Source organism: Nematolebias whitei, chromosome 11 (assembly GCF_014905685.2).
Source record: "Nematolebias whitei isolate Nwh7 chromosome 11, NemWhi1, whole genome shotgun sequence".
Lineage (NCBI taxonomy): Eukaryota > Metazoa > Chordata > Actinopteri > Cyprinodontiformes > Rivulidae > Nematolebias > Nematolebias whitei.
In genome coordinates this window covers 41027148-41046868 of record NC_056508.1, presented here as the reverse complement: position 1 = coordinate 41046868, position 19721 = coordinate 41027148, and the positions used below count along the sequence as shown (strand labels likewise).

The 19721-nt window shown below is 40.3% G+C and overlaps 1 protein-coding gene across 1 annotated transcript in view; it reads right to left on the bottom strand.

Moving 5' to 3' along the window:
• The window catches only part of LOC119417727 (agrin), a gene marked incomplete in the record, with an annotated part of 254818 nt that overhangs the window by 112914 nt on the left and 122183 nt on the right, over positions 1–19721 (bottom strand). The window contains 2 exon segments of the mRNA XM_037684999.1: positions 10692–10898; positions 16106–16327. Coding sequence (XP_037540927.1) covers positions 10692–10898; positions 16106–16327 — 429 coding nt within the window.

Sequence of the window (19721 nt, the reverse complement as noted above, 5' to 3'; positions counted from 1 at the left end):
GTACAAGTAGTAAGTAGTAGTTTATTGAACCATATAAAGGTGTTTAAACCCCTTCCCACACTCTTGCAATGTTCTAAACAATGTTTCTAAACTCTAAATGCTCTAAAAGAGCACAGAATGTCATGATTTCAGCTCCCTTCCTCATCTGCTTTGTGTCACCTGCATGCGTTCTTGGCCACGCCCACTTCACCACTCTGCACTGAGAACAGCTGATCAGCTGCAGGAGGAAGCTTATCCTGCAGTATGGGATGCACAAAGGTGCAGCAGGTGCAATATAATTTAAAATAATTTATTTTAAATAAAAAACCATGTCGATCGTGCGGCTCATCCATCAATCAGCCAACTGTGTGTCATGTCCGATTGTATTTTGAAAAACCGCAATGGAGCGAGTCCGCAACAAACGAACCACGAAGTAGTGAGGGGCTACTGTACATCAGTTTTACAATATTTATAATTAATCATCGACATTGTTTTTAGACTTGGACTAGGATGTTATATGTCAGAGGACACATAACGCTCCTGAGTCAAGTTGGAGACACCCACAGCTTCTTTGACTATTTAGAGACAAAACTTGTTCCACAAATTGTTTGAACATGTTACAAACTCCATTATTAGGACTGCACATCTCTGAGACTCACATCTTTGAGCTGTGAGGCATTCTGGAAACATTTGGAAGACTCCTCCTGCTCTGAATGGCATTTACTGACTAGCAACAAGCCAAGTTTGATACTATTTGTAGCTACTGAGGGACAATATGTGTTAGTGATTTATAACTTGGAGACAAATAAACAAAAGTAAAGAAAATAAAATAGGAGAGACAAGAAAAAATTGTCCAAGTTTAAAAAAAAAAAACCTTGTGGCACAGTTAAACCTGACGCTGTCATTGTATCCTCTCTTGGATGCAGCTAAAGTCTTTGAAATGGCAGCCTGAAACCATTAAAGCTTGTGGGATGCTGTTCACAAGCCTTTTTTCAGCTCCCCTTCTCTGATTCTTTTATAAACACTTAAATCCAACTTTTCATGCATGTGCCATTTTTCTGTTGTGAAATTACAGTTAAAAAAGTAGCCAAGTTTAAACCAAGCTATTTACAGACAATGTGAAAATTGGCCTTACAGTTGAATGGGAGCGTCTGTATTGGTTGAACACATGAACCAGAAGCTGGGACATAGTGGGTACAGATGCAGCGAGTTGTGTGCTGAGAGAGGGAAGGAAGTCTGCAGGAAAAAAGAACACAAATCCATTTTTCTAATGAAGGATTCAGCTCTGTAGTGAATATGTACCACCATTCTGCTTCAGAGGACTTTACATTCCGAGTGTCACCTTCGTCTTTATCCTCACGCCAGTTGCGGTATAACTTTCTATTTTAATTAGTGTGGTATTTTAATGGCATGGCCTCACTTCAAGACAGAGGATTACTTCGGGGTTAGGCCATAGTGTCAGTTCTTCCCCAGAAGAAGCATTGAAGCCACGTTGAATATTGATAGGACACCTTTTTCTGTTATCCTGATACCTGCTAACCTGTCAGCCTGAAGTATTGTTACCGTCCACTTAAAAGTGTTCTGTGACAGATAAAGTGGCGCCACAGTGCAATTTCTAAAGCTTAACAACCCCTTGGTAGATTGACGCGATGCCACAGTGGTCCCCTGTTAGGTCATGGGCAGCGACTGATTGGTGGCTGAAGAGAGCAGGCGGAGGCCCAGTTAACCTCTCGTAACATGTTGGTGAAATGCTGGGAGATTATTCTGGTGAGAGCTTCCTCCCATCTCTGCTCAGCTCATGCATATGTTAATTGGACTTTTCCCCCCACGGGTCTGTGTGCAATTCCAAATCGTTCCCTGTATTATGCAGGGCAGTGAATCAGTGTAATCCAGGTGATGTTTGTAGTGGCCAACTGGCAGGAAGGAGTCACCTACAACTGGAAGCCCATACAGCACAGGACTCCCAGCAAAACCCGCCTTCAGATTTCTTCACGTGCAGGGATTTGATCAGACTCCCTTTGGCACCCTCACATTAAAAACATTTATGTATGATATTAGTAGAAGGAGGTGCAGAAAAAAAGCATTTATTTGCATACAGCAAAAGGCATATCCGCAGGCTGTGTGTGTCTACCACTGAATACTTATCACAAGCAGGAGGTAAGCCCTTTTGTGCATGTTCAACTAAGAACGTGCCACTCTTCAAAATGGAGACACGCAAAAATGGCACCGGTGGGGGTGACAAGACAAGCTGAGATGCATAATACCGAGACAAGTATCAATGAAGGGTGGGAATAAACTTTTATCAAGAAAAAAAAAAACGTTTCAAAAGGGGTTCATCAAACTGATGTCTGAAGACAAGAAATACAAGTTCGAAAAGCATTTATAGCTTTTCCCAACAAGTGTGCAGCTTCAGCATGAAGGTGGCCTCAAAAGACACAAAAACAAAATGAAAAATGTAAAAATTGGCACAACCACACTGTTCATCACAGCCCAGTGGCACACAAACACCTCCAAAAGCCTCAAGTAATTTCAATACTTTGCTGCCCCACATTCATCTACAATTTCTTAATGACAGCCCCGCGGGCCGCTGTAAAGTGGACTGGTGGTCCCAAGCTGCTGTCAATCTGACTCCCCCAGCACTTCCTCTAATGAACTTGATTAGCGCTAACAGCACCGGCGATCTCAGGTTGACTTCCATGCCGAAGCTCCACGACTGTTTGTGAGTCCAATCACAGATGCGTTGAGGGAGATGCTCATCAAATAAACATGCAAATGATAAAATATTCTACACCGAGTCCTGACACCTAAGGTGACTGATTTTTCTTTCCTGCTTTGCAGGGCTCTTTGTCAATGACAACGTGTCTACCACCGAGTGATTTTCTGTTAACCTCCAGAAGTGACAGGCGACACATTTCAAGCAACGCACCCGGACTTGCACGAGTTTCTCCGCGCTCGTGATCGTGAACAGCATGCACATAAAATGACCAAAACAAACAAATGAAAGAAGCTGTGAACAAAGATTTGGAAACTTTTGCCTTCAGATATTATTTTCGTAGTTACGCTTTCAAAAACATGAGCACAGATGGTTTTATAAACAGTCTACAAATTTGAAGACCACTTTACTTTTTTTGTGGTTAATAGCAAACATGAGGGCCTTTGAATCAACATCCTTCAGGGAGTTGTGGTGAGCTACTTTAAACACCCTTCACTGATTCAAACTACTGAATATGCACTAAAATAGCCCAACTGTAAAAGGAGCAACAGAAAACCTGCTGGGGAAAAAATGAGCTGTAATAAACCCTGAGAAGAAAACAGGATTTAAAAAGAAAAGTTTTTCTTAAGCATTTTTTGTTGTAGCATTTACACATACTTTAACTTGTACCCCCCCCCCCCCCCCCACACACACACACACACACACACCCGAACTGTGGTGGAAGCGGTTTGGGTGTGTACCTAAATGACAACTTCAGCTGGGACAACAACACCACCAGCCTGATCAAAAAGCTCATCAGAGACTCTACTTCCTCAGGCGACTGAGACGAGCTGGTCTGGGAAGCTCAGTCCTCACCTCCTTCTACAGGTGTGCAGTGGAGAGCATCCTGTGCTACAGCATCAACGTGTGGCATGGAGGCTGCACAGCTGCAGAAAGAAAAGCTTTGCAGAGAGTGGTGAAGGCTGCACAGAAGACTTTTGGAGTCAGCCTCCCCACCATCAGACATCTATACCTCCAGATGCAGGAAGAGGGCCACCTGCATCATGAAGGACCCCACTCACCCAGCACACACACTTTTTGCCCCGCTCCCCTCAGGAAGGAGATTGAGGAACATTAAATGTAGAACCACTAGACTGAGGAACAGCTTCATGAATCTCTAACCAGGAAAAAAATCACATCATGCTGCTGATCTGTTTCATGTTGCTGCTGATCTGTTTCATGTTGCCGTGTTCATTTGTACTCATCTCACACAGACTCATGTTTGTGCTGCTGTTCAGCGTATTGCTTTTATGCTACTAGTGCTCAGTGTATTTTTAGCTGATGTTTTTCTTAGTTCATATCTTCGATCTTATTACGGTTTTTCTTTTACATTTTATTGTTGGATGTAACTGGGACCCTGTGTACAAAATTTCGCTCCACCACATGTACTAATGACAAATAAAGAAACTCTGACTCTGACTGAACTTATGCCCCATTAGCACACGATTAGTTTTGCCTAGGGACCATATGCTATTTGTAATAATTACGGAGATTGTCTGTGTTGTTAATCCCGTGCCATGTCAGTAATTTGTAAAGTAAAAATCCACCCGTAAATTACCTACTGAACTCCGAGGTCCTGTGATAATACTAATCCAATGCAAATAGGCATCTCTGTGATTTGGACAGAAATGGGCCGGGTCCGATACGTAATTAGGTGGTTTTTGTTTCCTGGGCGCATTTGTATTTGCTTTTGGCAATGGAGGCTACATTGGAGAGCATAAATAACCTTTTGTGTCTCGGAGCAGCAAAAGTCCATCGACCCGTAACAGAACACACAAGCAACACAAAAGCAACACACGAACACACAAGCGGATGTTATGCAATACACAGCGCATTAACAGCATATCTGGAAAATGTCCGTAAATTGCAGCTAAATCTCAAATTTGGTTATTCCGTGCGAATGCGCCACATAAAAAGCAGACATTGGGGAGTAATTAATTTATTACATGTGGTCCCTAGATACAACTAATCCCATGCAAATAGGGCTTTAGATTGCATATCAAATCCTGAAACTTTTAAAATAAGGCTTTTCTGTTGGTTAGACATATTGCTGCTACTGAGAAACTGCACAAACATCAATGAGATTATTAAAAACGGGGGCACTAAAAACCACTTTTTAGAAGGAATATCTGTTAATCAGTTTCTAAGTCCTCGAAATTACCGGTGTGCTCCCGTTTTCTTTCAAGTTTTGAGTCATTTCTGATCTGCTATTTTGCATCCTTTAAATGTAGCCGTCCAATTACAACTGAATTCTGCTACAGTGGCACACTCTGCATGAACACTTCCCTGTTTAGTTTACCACGATACCCCGCTGTGCTGACATCACACGGTAAGTGGAGGAAAAAATAGGAGCTGTTTGCTTCGGCCTAAAAATATGCTTTTGTTCCAGGCTGTAAAAAGTCTAATCAAAATAGCTTGAATGGATTTAAATCAATTGAAAACATCACACACATACAGTATTTTCTCATTTAAATCAAGAAATGTTTCATTGCAGCTCAGTGCTGGTTTTAATGGCTTTGCATGAGTTTACTGAAGAAGAGAAACATGCCGAGAGTCAAACAACAAAAGCAAACAAGATGTCAATAACAGAAGTAAACCAAATCTATGACACTTTATAACAGCTGCTCTGTAAACAGCAGCGATGCTTCATTTTCATGTCTTTTAACAACAAACATCTTCCTCCAGTGTCAGAGCTTTTACATTCTCAGCATCCAAGGTTACGGACACGTTCGACCTTCCTTCCCAGCAGCCTGCTCTGATTCACTTCCAGCAAGTCCTTCATCAGCTTGTGCTCTCTCGGCCTGGACATGACTTAATCAGCTAAATGCCATGCGGTGTTTGCATCTCTAAATTGAAGAGCTTCAGATATCAATCAAAGTGTTTTCCGGGGGCGGACAGCACTGTCTTTGCGTCTTTCTTTGAGGGGGTGAGTACAGGCAGGGGAGGGGTGACATTAGATGCTGTCACCACTATGAAAGGAGATTTACGGCTCTGTCAGAGGTGGAGAATTTCATCCCTTTGACAGCTGGCAGCGTGATCGATCACCCTGTCACATGCTCCGCTCGGCCAATGAGATGAGAGAATAAAATGAAAAGCATCATTATTTATCCGAAAACTATCATTTAATATACGGGATGGCGCATACGTCACTTTTTTCATGTGGTGCAGCAACGACACGCCCTGCAAGGAGCAAAACTTTGAACAGAGCTGCCATCGCGAACAAGAAGTGAAGCTCACCTGAAATCAACAGCTGATCTTAGTCCGGATCCTTGTGGACCATGGGCATACAAATCTGAACACATATCTGCTTTCTTCTGTTTGTAACGCAGTGGTGTAGTCTACATTTTTGTAGTGGGTATACTGTGCTTAGAAACCAAAGTACACCAGTTACTGCAATCTAATTGTCAATTTATTTTGATTTGCCTGAAGCACCTCCCTAGGAAGTGGACGATAATGGATGGATGTTTATATATATTTGACATATATATACATACAAGCATGCATATTATCATATTTATTATTATAAGTTATTTTCTTTTTAGTTAAGACTTCCAAAGTAAATTGGACAAAATATGAAAGTTCTTTAGGCTTTAAGTGGCACATGTAAATATGATATTTTTTAAGCTTTTTAAAAAAAAAATAAATATGTCTTGTTAAAAAAAAAAAAAAAAGAAAAAAGTAAAGTAATGTGACCAAGAATCGTTGTTTAAGGGTTTTGCTGTTTATTGTTCTCAAAACTTCACGCTGGTGGCTTCAAAGGTTACTAATACTTTTGACACGACAAAATATAAATATCCAGTCTAAACTTTTATTCTGAAAAGTCCCTCACTCTTGTTCCGGAGATGTTCTGCGTCAATCCCACTGCCTTCATGTAGCTAGAGCAGCTTGCCTCGCGGTGGCACACGTGCCTGGCCGAAAAACAGGCCCAAATGCCTGCCTGGTTAAACACCCCCGAAATGGCAGTTTCATGCTTATTTATGAGGCACTCTTTACCGTTTGGAGAAAACCTCTAAAGTTAAGTTCCTTTCTGTACACGTTTCATTTACAGAAGTTATTCTGAGGTGAATTTTTTTCATTGACTGCAATCTGTATTGAAAAGATGCAAATTATTGTTTTATCTAATCCAATGCTAATCCATTGCATTTACACGAGCAATGAATAACAGCAGATTGAGCGTCTTTCCAGGCTTTAGATCAGGGATATTCAACTGGTGGGCACTTCTGGCCCGTGGGGGTTTGTGTTTGGGTTTTGGTTTCTGCTTATTGCATTTAGGATTCAATGCAACAAAATAAACAAATTTAAAACAGATCATTGGTAATACTTGGTTTATTTACATAATGATTTAATTGCTGGGCCCCTGAGCTGTTGGCTTTCATAAACTGTGGCCCACTGAGCAGTTGAGTTGAATAGCCGTGCTTTAGATTGTCAAATTATCATAAAATATTGATTTTTATTTTTTACCAAACACGGCTTTTATATAATCAACATAAACTTAAATCTGTCAAACAATCCACTTTGAAACAGGTACTCTACATTCTGTGGTCAGAGTCTGGGATGGTTTTTAAACTTGGTGAGCAGGACTTGGTTTTAAACAGCTGTCACCTGGTGCCAAAAGGTGGAGATGGGTGGTGGGTTTCTTGCGTTTGTCTGTGTGTATGTTACAAAATAGCTCACAAACTCTAGATGGATACTGATGAAACATAATTACTGGATGTACCCCTCAAAATTATTATTATTTTTTCATTTAGCCTTTATTTATCCAGGTTAGTCTCATTGAGCCACGAGAACTCATTTTCAAGAGAGACCTGTTTTAGGGAGCACATGGTGGGGTTAAGGGCCTTGCTCATGGGCCCAGGGTGGGGTGAATGAGGGTGGGGGCAAGTGTGGGTGTTTCACCTACCCCACCCACAATTTTTGATGTTGTCGGGGGCGTGAACCCGCGATCTTCGGATCACAAGCCCACCTCTCTAACCTCTGCGCCACCACTCCCCCAAGCCAACCTAATCCAAGATGGCCACCCCAGCACAACACATGTTTTAAGTGTGACAGTAATGCATGACGATACGTTTGTACCCGACGGTCGTTCTGGGAGCAGACTGGATCAAACATGAAACCGTGTTTCCCATCACACAATCAGGACGGGATGCTTATTGATTTCTGACACCATTTTCAACGGCTGCACAAAAAGGAGGAACCGAAGAAAGAGAGAACAAACTTTGAACATGTTCGTCTTCATACACACACACCTGCACTTTGCACGCACATTATCTGTCGGAATAAGGCAACGGTCTCAGCGGGCACCAACGCTTTCCTCTTTTGATGTTTAATTAAAACCGTATTGAGAAGAGGGGGAGCTTTGTCGTTTGTTGCTCTGCGTTTTGAAAAATATGCTAATGTCAAAAAAATGCATTAAAGAAACACACTACCAGTGGCTGATGGTTGTGAAGCTCTGTGAAAGACTGGAAGGATGAACAGAGAGGGGGGGAAGTAACTAAACAAATGAGGGAGGGGGGTGGAGGAATTGTGTTTGACAGAAATAATGGATATATATATATAAATATATATATATATATATATATATGTATATACGCTTGAATTGCCTTTTCCAGTGTTTAATTTATGCGCCGCTCATCGGGTCTAATAATGCAAATGAGTTTGGGCTCTTCCTGACGCTGACGACTGGAGATAATTTTGGTATTCAGCGACACCCGAACGACTGAAGGACGGACAAATCTTTCTCGTTTTATCAGCCTCTGTCGCGGCGACAATGAAAGCCTACAATTCTTCTGGACAGAGGAACACAACATGTGTGCTGGGAGGATTTCTTGCTTGAGGTAATGTGACACCATGCAGCATAAGCAGATTACTCCCGCTTCATCATAAACGCTCAGCTATCAGCGTTAGGATGGTGAAGGAGCCAAACTACTTCCAATTCTGCAAGAGATTAACACAAGATGAGGCCTTTAAATCACCTCTAAAAGATTAGGGAGGCACGGGGACAAATAAACTGCAAATTTCACCCCCCCCCCCAAAAAAAAAACGGTCAATGGCTTTTTGTGCGAAAGACTTTGAAAATATTTTTGACTAATTGGGGTGAACCGAGCGTTTAATGTGAGGAATTAATGGACACATTCGTGCCAATGACAACTGAAAACAAGCAAAACTTACTGAATATTTTAGCTGACTTCATTCTTTCTTTAACGCTGATTTAAAACTTTTAAACTGATTATACATTTAGTATATGAATAATTTACTATACACTATAAAACATTGACTGGGGAATTCTTCTACTCTCAGAGAAGACTGGAATGGTTCAAAATATTAAAATCTTGAAATTTAAGATACAGTAGTCCCTCTCTACTACGCCGTTTGTTTATCTCGGACTCGCTCTTTCGTGGTTTTTCAAAATAAGACTGGACATGACACACAATTGGCTGATTGATGGATGAGCCACACGATTGACATGGAATTTTTATTTAAAATAAATTATTTTAAATTATTTAGCGCCTCCTGCACCTTTGTGTAGCCCTTACTGCAGGATAAACTTCCTGCTGCAGCTGATCAGCTGTCCTCTGTGCAGAGCGGGGAAGTGGGCGTGGCCAAGAGCGCTTGCAGGTGGCAAAGAGCAGAGGAGGCGGGGAGCTGAAATCATGACATGCTGTGCTCTTTTAGGACATTTAGAGTTTAGAGACATTGTTTAGATTATTGCAAGAGTATGGGAAGGCTTTAAAATGCCTTATATATACATATATATATATGTATATCCTAAAATAAATTACTACTTACTATTTGTACTACTTTTTCTACTCTGCAGTTCCTCCCTTATCGCTGGGTTTCAGGGTACGAATCCCCTGTGATAAGCAAGTGACTACTGTATTTCTATTTTTAGTTGCTTTCTTTCTTTCCTAAATGACTTTCTTTCTTTCTTTCTTTCTTTCTTTCTTTCTTTCTTTCTTTAATAACAGTATGAATCCAACACATTACAAAAAAAACAAAAAAAAAAACAGCTGAACTTCAGCCCTAAAACGGTTTTTATGTTCCAAAATGGTCATAAACTGAGATCTGCACATTAGATAAGGGTTTTTAGACAGCACTGGTGATGAAGAGAGGGACTGTTTGGGAGTTGGCGAGGTTAAGAGCCGATGTGCATCACAGCATGCACTAAAAGAGTCAGAGGTGAGCAGCGCTTAGGCAGGTAGGAAGAGAAAAAGCTTGTTCTTCTTTGTTAGACAGGAAAGAAAAGACAGAGAACAGGAAGAGGGAGAGACTTCTCCAACCTCACGGGTCACATCTTTGCAGGAGGGTAAACAGAAGAAAAAAAAAAGACATTAATGACACAAACAGACACATGGAGGCAGTCAGAGCGAGAGGAAAAAAGGAAAGCAGTACAAGACCCCCTCCTGTTAGGTCCCAACGGGGCGAGGGGAAAGGCTTCACCCCTCAGAATCCGCCAGATGAGGTCGCCTACCGGGTGACCCCACCGTCTACCTGCGCCCAGACAGCCAACGGAGACGGCCACATGGACAAAGACAGACATTCAGACAGACTGATGCACTGAAACAAGAAAGAATAGTATTTTCTTTAAAGAAGACATAAAGACAGAGAATAAAAGGACGACAGGAACCTCTGGAGTGGAAGACGAGCACGAGTAAAGGAGTCAAAGACAAAGTGTGGATGAATGAAACATGAAGGCGGCGTTTGGTTTGTCGGTTTGAGATGAAGGTATGAAGCATGACGGGGTGAGCAGATATATGAGAAGTGAAGGCACTTTTTTTTTTAAGGAAGACATTTTTTTTTTCTTAGATACCAGAAGCCCACCCCCCCCCCCCCCACCCTTTAGAGAGCACCAACTTTTCAAACAACATTCAGGAAAGTTGAGACACGCAGAGAGCCAGACTTGAGACAGAAAGCACACGGCTACACTGACACGAGGAGGGACCAGTCTCCATCATCCACTCACCACAGGGCCCCGAGTGCTTGATGGGGATGAGACTTTTGCTCAGACACTCCGCCTTGCGTCGCAAACAGTCGTTGTTATAGCTGCGCCCGTCCTTTCCACAGATGGGCTTGTAGCTGCCGTCACAATCGATGGGATCACAGGAGCAGCGGGAGCCCAGCTCCTCCACCAGACACACAGAGTTAAACAGACACTCTTCTCCGCAGCCCTCTGAAAGTAAAGAAAGAGAGAGAAGTTAAATACTCAGCAATAATCTAGCCTTAATCCCGTCTCGTTTTCAGACTGATCAAACCATTCAATGACCATTTTAGCCCCGGAAGCATCTACATTCACGTATTTGTTCAGGTTTTTTTATTTAATTTGACACACATCTGTGGAGACGCCGATAAGACCATTTGGAGAGGTTTCCAACAGAAGGTTTGGTGCCAGCGTGACAGACTAATCACTACAGAGGAGAGGACAGGACACGTACCCAACAGGCGTAAAAAAACAATATTCAAAGCAATGAAAGAGCTGAATTGACTTCTGTGAGCGGTGAGACTCTGCCGGCCAAAGCTCGGGGAAATAAATCAGTTTTTATCTAAACAGTAATAACATGTCAGGGTGGACTGAAGTCTTCGGCTCTGGGCGTAGAAGCTTCTCTTTCAGCAGCAGGGGGTAAACCTTTTACGTAACCACATTAAATAATGCTCAAGAAGTCAATGTGAGAAACACACTGACACAAGATTATAACAAGATTTTAAAATCTTCATTTATTGTGTGAATGTTTATGCAGCATTCACGTTACTGTGATCCATTTTTCTTCCGTACGTTTTTTTCGGCATCTTTCTTGTTCCGCCATTTTTGTGCCATTTCAAAACGTTCAGCTTTTTCAAGGACAATCCTGCAATGACTTTTGGTATTGGTGCGACTTTAGCTTTTTGAAATATTTAGCCTTTTCTGCCATTTTTTTTCATCAGAGAAAATTAATTGAGCTCATTTTACATTCTTCAAATCTTTACAGCTGTTTACAACTTTTTACTGCTCCTTTCACATTTTGTTCTGCTTCAGCTTCTTTCAGCTTCTTTGTGCAAATTTAACCTTTTTTTCCAGCTTCTTTCAGCTCATTTCAGATGTTTGTTCAGCTGTTTTTTGCTCTTTTCAGATTCTTTCTACTAACTACAACATTTTTGTACTTTTTTCTGCTAATTTCAGCTTGTTATGCTCCTTTCAGCTAATTTCTGCAAGTGTTAGCTTTTCTACCATTTCAGCTAATATTTATCTGTTCTTATGGTAGCTTCAGCTTTTGCAGCTAATTCCACATTTTTTGCACTAATTTCAACTTTTTTTTTTGCCTAATTCAGCAAAAACGTGCTCTCTCTACTTCCTTTTGCTAAGTTAAGCTTATTTCTGCTTTAAGCTACTTTTCAGCTGGGTTTCTTTCTTGTTGCTAATTTCAGCTTTTTTCAGATAATTTCCTATTTTGGTGTTATTCTCGTTTCCTAATTTGGCAAACATGTTCTTTCTGCTTTCTTCTGTTAATTTAAGCTTGTTCTATCTGTTCCGCTACCCGTTTTAGCATTTTCTAGTTAATTTTGTCTGTTTTCTGATACATGCAAGATTTTGTGGTAATTTCTGCTACTTTCAGCCCAATTAATTTGTTTTGATTATTTTAGCTTGCTATACAGTACTCCTTTCAGCATAATTATGCTAGTTTTAGCTTTTTCTGCTATTTTAGCTACTATTTAGCTGTTTTTATGCTAATTTTAGCTTTTTCAACTAATTCCACATTTTTTAGTTAATTTCAGCTCTTTCTGTTTCCTTCTGGCAGTTTAAGCTTCTTTCTTCCTTTCAGCTACTTTTTAGCCTTTTTTTGTTGCTAATTTCATCTTTTTTAGCTAACTTCAAAATTTTTGTGATAATTTCTAGATATTTAAAACTAATTCAGCAAATATGTATTCTTTCTGCTTTCTTCTGTTAATTTAAGCTTGTTCTTCCATTTCAGCTACATTTCAGCATTTTTTTTAATAGTTAATTTCAGCTGTTTCTCAGCAAGTTTTTCTGCAATAAGCATCCACACTGCATTTTTAAAGGAAATGCAATTTCTCTAGTTACACTTTGTTATCAAGTACTAGTAAATATAACTACCGTACGTGTTTAAGTTACCGTTGGGCTTCAGCTGACATGTTTTTCCTGGGTCAGAGTGTGTGTTTCTGTCTGTAGTAAAATATTTCACAAACTACTGGAAACATTAATTGAAACTTTCAGTAAAGTAATAGTCTATAACGGACTAACTTTTGGAGTTAACTCTGTAACCGTGGTAATGAAGTCCCCCCCCCCCCCAAAAAAAAAAAAAAAAACTTCTTGAAAACTCAAGCGTTAATCTCAAATTAAACTTTAAAGTTAATTTAAATTCAGACCATTATACTCAGAACACTTTGAGTTACTTAGCAGAGATCTACAGTATGAATTAAGAACAACGAAAGAAATGCTGGTAATGTGACACGGCACATTTGCCACTGAAGTGAGAAAATCCAATTTGAAGGTGGCTTCTTTTTCTGGAGGCACTCGCCAGACTTCAAATTTATTTCCTTCCTGATCAGTGGATTAAATTTGTACAGCAATTCAATTCATGCCCCTCTTTTCTTTAAAAGCTTGTCATGCCACATTTAATTACATCGCTGCTCTATCTGAGTGAGGGGCCTACGAGGATGTGCAACGTGGCGGTTACAAGTCGAAATGGCCATTTTCATTAGTTACCAATTTGTAATTTGCTTTGGGATATGATTTCATGGATCTCTGTTTGAAATTAAATTACTCTTTTATTTGCAAAAAGCCGCCGCACAAAAGGGTAAAGAAATATTTCAACCGCTTGCTCACATGCATGAACCTATGTATTCGCGTGCGCACAAACACAAACTCCCAAATCTCCTTTGGCTGGGATTTATGCGCTTTAAAGCCTTCACACTTGTCCATCAGCCTGTCAAGAAGAGCAGGAAGCAGAACCGGTGTGTAAAAAAAAAAAAAAAGAAAGGTATATATCCTCCTTCATTGCTGCCAGTACCAAAGGACACCCTGCGCAGATCCATTCTTGTATCAGAGGGTCTGTATATGGTGCACGTCTCTGCACATTACCGTTGTAAACCTGCACAGCTGCTCCCTTGCGGGGCCTTTCCAACAACACAACAGGAAAATTGGATTTCCTCCGATGGCTATCAGAACGTACAGTAAAAGCTGACGGCTCTTTGTTGACTAAGACTTAAACCCCGTGTTCTAATAGCAAAGATAACAGTCCTGGAGACTCTTATCAGGCTGGACGAAGCTGAGGTGAGCTGGGATACGGTGCAGACTCTGTGACCTGCGAGCCAGTTATCTTTGCATCACAGAGGTTACAGTAAATAGGAGAGATTTAATAAACGGTCCACCTGTTTTGTTAAATCTCCCACTGAAACAGCCACTTTAACAACAGCCTGCATGTGATAAGAACGTTTCGTGGCTAAATGGACTTTGCAAACATCACAAGGGGTTTGTGCATTTTGCTCAGCTTGTTCTCTCAGAATCTTTAAATATGGAGTTTATAATCTTTTTTTTTTTTGTATTTTTGGATGTCAGAATGCTTTGAAAGAAATAAACTTATGCTTTCTCTGGACAACAGTGACAGTCTCATTCGTCTTGTTACGTGAACGTTGATTCAGCATCCATGCTATTGCATTCCTGTTTTATTAATTTTCTTGTTTTTTTTTGGCATCTTCATACTCCTGCATACTTTGTGCTATTTTAGCTATCGTATTAAAGGGTTCAGCTTGTTCAGAAGATGAGTGATATAACTTCTGGTTTACGTAGCTTTAATGCTTTTCAAAGGATTGAACTTCATTTCAAATCGTTCTCTTTTAAATCTGCTTCAGTTTACTTGCTCTATTTTTGTGTCTTATGCTACTTTTATTTTTTAGCTAGCCTTTTGCTACTTGTAATAAAGTTTAAAGTTCAAGTTGTGCCATACCATTTTATTTATAGAGCACTTTCAACAGCGACAAGGCCAACCAAAGGGCTGTACGAACAGAAACAAACAGGTAAAGCACAAAGCAACATATAACATAACGTAAAATCAAAATATAAGAAAACAAAAATAATAGCAGATAATAACATAATGATTAACACAGTGTGATGCATACAGGTTCAGCACAGATCATAGTGTTGAAAGCCAGGGAGTGGTAGTAGGTTTTTAAGCAGGATTTAAAAACTTGTAGCTTTTAGCTACTGTTTTTTACTTCGATACCTCAGTTTAGAGCTGAACAATTAATTGCATTTGCATTAATATTGCAATATGATAAAACAAGATTTTCTAATTGCCAAGGTTGCAATTTCACTGGTCACATGATCTGGTTACGTGACTTGCGAGTGAACGGAGCAGAGCAGAGCAGGGAGAGGGAGAAGTTAACACCGCGCTTTAACTGGTTGCACAGTGGCGTCAGGCTCGATGGAAGCTGATACATTTGAAAGTTTGGCACCAAAGAGGGGAAGCACGTCCGTTGTTTGAAATTATTTTGCCTATAAAAAAAAGACGCTGCACAATGACGTGTTTTGTGCAGAACCTGCCTCGCTGCTGTTGCTACCTCTCGAGGTAACAACACAAATCTTTATCAACACTTAAAAAATCACGATAGTTGCATGGCTAGAATGCCAAAGACCAGTGCTTCAACTTCAAGTAAGCAAAGTAGCAGCCGACAGGGATCACTGACTGAACTGTTCGAAGGTATTACTACGTATGAACATAATTCAAAACTGCACTCAGAAATAACTCGAGCAATAACAGAGTTCATAGCAAAATACATGATGGCCATTACTATAGTGACCAGGCCTGGGTTTACAGCTTTGGTAAACACAATAGATAAGTGGTACAAAATGCCCTCGCGCACACATTTTAGCCAAGTTGCTATGGAGCTGTACAAAAAATTAAGAAACAGAGTTGCAGCAGAGCTGAAAACTGTTTTTTTTTTTTTTTTGCAACTGAAACAGATTGATTTATTGCTTGTGTTCATTGAAAAATACACGAGAAGAAGACCTTGAAAAATAATTGCATATTAAATCGCAATATTGAGGTAAAAAAATAATAATTGCTATTAGAATATTTTCCTAAATAGTTCAGCCCTTTCTCAGTTTCAACTTCTTCAGTGAACTTCAGCAGTTGTTTAGCACTCAACACTCACACTGCACTACCAGATAAAATTTAGTTTCTCTAGTTTATCTTTTATAGACAAATGTAGTTGAGAAAAAAAAAAGGACATGTATACAGTGGAAGAAAAATTTATATAATGATTTTGTATTAAAATGTGAATAAAATTTAATAAAACATGTCTAGATCTGAAACAGCTTTTGAAATATTTAGTTAAATCTTTACTCTCCACAAGCAAATGTTCTCGTTGCATTCGAGTCTGTACCTTCTTTTCTGCATGACCCATCGTGGATCTTTTTGAGCTTGATGTCTTTCTGAATGCCTGTGGTCGACATAACACACTCGCTGTTGTAGGTCTGGCCATCGCTGGCACACAGAGGCCCGTTTCCAGGAGGGCACGACTTCGGTGGACCAAACAAAAAGGGCTGCCGGGTGGCAGTCTGTACTCGACACAGTGTCAGGCCGTTCTCCTGGTCTCTGCATGGGTCTGTGGAGAAAGTGACATCCATGAACAAGTTACAAGCAAAAGTTCTTATAAAAACAGCTTCAAACAATCAGGACATTGATGTCCCCCGTCGCTGAGGGATTTGAAAAGTGATTGTTTGTAGTTTGAGTGTCTTTTTCTGGACTGGACTTGAACAGGAAATGCAAGTAACCATTAATGTGTTTAGTGCTATTCAAGTGGAAAGGTGTAACAGTGCGTATAAGAAAAGAGGTAGGTTTTGTTTTTCCTTGTCCCTGGCAGCACAGTGACAGATCCTGGCAAGAGGAGCAAGCAAATTTATCCATCACCAGGTGCATGGCGGAGCCAGAGGGGTGGCCAATGTGGCCTTGCCCACCATAGATTAATCTTCAGCCACCCCATCGACCACCACAATTTTGACGTGGCAACCCCGTTTTCAAAAGGAGCCTTTCTTATGTCTAGATGCAGCCACATACCAAAATAGAAATCAATACCTCATTTATTTTTACATCCATCCATCCATCCATCCATCCACCATCTTTTATAGACTTCTTTCTTTTTTGATCACAGGGATCACTGGTGCCCATGTCCACTTTTCCCTGTGTGGGGGCGGGGACACCCTGGACAGGTCTCCAATCCATTTCGAGGCCACATAGAGACAAATGAGACAAAAACCCATTCACTCGCTCACTCACACCTAGGGACAATTTACCAATCAGCCCAAGCTTTTGGTCTGTGGGAGGAAACTGAGTTCCCAGAAAAAAAAAAGTTAAAAGTTAGTTTTCTGAAGGACATTGGAAAAGTATAATGTGTATCTATACAAATTGTTGTTTGAGTTGATGTTGTTTTTATTTAGATTTTTTTTTTTTTTTTTTGTAAATTACTTTTGTTTGAATATATTCTGGGAAAAAAGGGGCAGATATGGGATTTATTCTTCTGCTGCCTTTCATTTTATTTTTGATTGTATACATATTTTTGTTTTCTATTGTATATAATTACTTTTGTTTTTTTTTAATGATATTAAAATTTCTAAATAAAAACCCACGCATGCACAGAGACAACATGCAAACTCCACCCATAAGGGTTCCCCCAGTCGGGATTTGATCCGACAACCTTCTTGCTGAGTGGCAACAGCTCTACCAACTGCGCCACCGTGACGCCCCATTTATTTTTGAATTTATCTTTATCACACCTTTCAAGGACTGGAAGATGGACAGACAGATGGACGAAGGGTATTTCCAACTAATCTTTTTCACTTTGCTATGGGGACAAAGACTCTGGAGAAATCAATCTGATCAAGACAACTCTTGGTCATCAAATGGTTGACATACTGGGAAAAAACTAACACATTTAAAATATTACATGGTAGTTTTTTTTTATAGATAGATATACTTTTTATACTTACACTGCTATACTTACAATTTAGGATAGTATCGTACTTTTATTATTTAATTTTATGCTAATGTTTATTAAATGTTTAATGCTTATTGTTGCACCAGGGGTCTGAGAGTAATGACATTTCAATCCTGTGTATGTCCTGTACATATTGCAGTTTTGACAATAAAGTTGACTTTGAATTGACTTAAAAGTTCTAATATACAGTTCCATACACTTTTAACATTCTGTCAGAGATATCTTCGGTAAATGACAAATGGTGAGCCACAAAATTTATTGTCAAAATATACAATTCTTTCTCATCATAAAATGATTCCAGTCTAAAATTCTGGTATAAAAAGCAGCAAGCAATATACGTTCCTTTAAGGTCTTTAATCTTGCTTTAAGTTTTAGGTCTAAATAATCATCTTTTCTTGGGTTGGTACTTGAGAAGAAATGAGGCCTCAGGAATCATCTTATCTTTGACCCGAGAAGTGAAAGCGGGAAGGAGTGAGACCTTGGATGTGAAGGGTAGACAAGAAAACAGACGATGAGTCCATCGGTTTGATTTGCTCCTTCACACCGCCCTCCTTCCAGAGGAGCGCTGGGACGGCATGCTTTGCCCTATCGGACTGTGATCATAATGGAATTGGTTTGCGGATGTGTGTGTATGGGGCGGGGTGGCGTTACTCCTGAAAACAGCCGATCGAGCTTTTTCCGGTGCTCCGTGCTTTCAGCATGTGGGAAGACAAAGGATTTATGGAGCACGGTAACATATTAAATCACTGCCAAGTTGAGGCGAGTCATTCAAAACACACAGAGGATAAAACACCCCATCATCGGAAAAAAAAAAAAAAAAGAGCAGGAGGAACGAGAAATAGAAAATATGAGGAAATGGTTTCCAAAGACCTCTGGCAGGGATGCAGGAATGACAATGCCGGGGTATGAAAAGGGACGGAGCGGTTTGGCTGCAGATGGCCAGGAGGCAGGGCGACCACTGTCCAAGATTGATTTCTAGCAGCACAATGCAAAGGCTTGCAGAGACTTGCTACTGAGTAAACAAGGGTTTTATCGTAACGCACGCAGGGTCTCTGCGTGATGCAGTGCCTCAACCACCAGCCAGACCATTATCTGGGAGAAAGACCATTACCTCCCATTAACTGAGAAGAATCATGGATCCATGCCTTTTCTCTAGCTGAGCAAGTAGGGTAATTACAAAAGGAATGGCTTGTTTGGTGCAAAAACCAGCGGTGTGGATAAATCAAATACATTTGGCCAAAGTTTTAGATCCATTGGCTGCTGGAAGATTTAAGCCTGGTATCCACAGGTCTGGTTCTTGTTGTAGCCTGTTGTGTCCGGTTCTAGTGGGACCTCTATTTTTGTGTCTCCACTTTGCCTATAGTTCCCGTTTAGTGGGCGTATTGTTCACCTCTAGTGGGCGGATTATTAATATCAACGCACCTTACCAGCTGGTGGCGGTAGTGCTACATTAAGCTCTTTTCTAAGCACCACTAACATGTATTAGAAGAAGAGCTGGAAAACAACACACAACCAAAATGGATGACCTCCGTGAACTTGGAGCAGAACCAGCCGCACAGCCCGTCCTGGTCGCTGTCCCACAAGATGGAGAGCAGGGCCGAGGTGTCAGAGATGCTCTGATGGAGTACCTCATGAGCTGTAACTTATCCTAATTCCACCCCTTAATCTTTTTTACCTCCCCAGCCTTCCTTAGATACAAGTGAACGTTAAAGTGTTGATTTGAAAATAAACATGGATTAATAATTATTCTTGTTTGTTTAATGTACAGACATGCCTTATTACCAGGTTCGTGTAAAAATGGCAAAACAAACACTGCTGCTGTGCTTCTATCACATATGCTGCGTTTTTTACTGGCTGTAGTTTTAGTAAAACTGTATACTCCTTAATTTTTGTTTTTAACAAAGAACCAAAACCTACAACAAGAACTTTATATTTGTTTATGCATATATACATTAATCTATTTCAATATATATATATATATATATATATATATATATATATATAT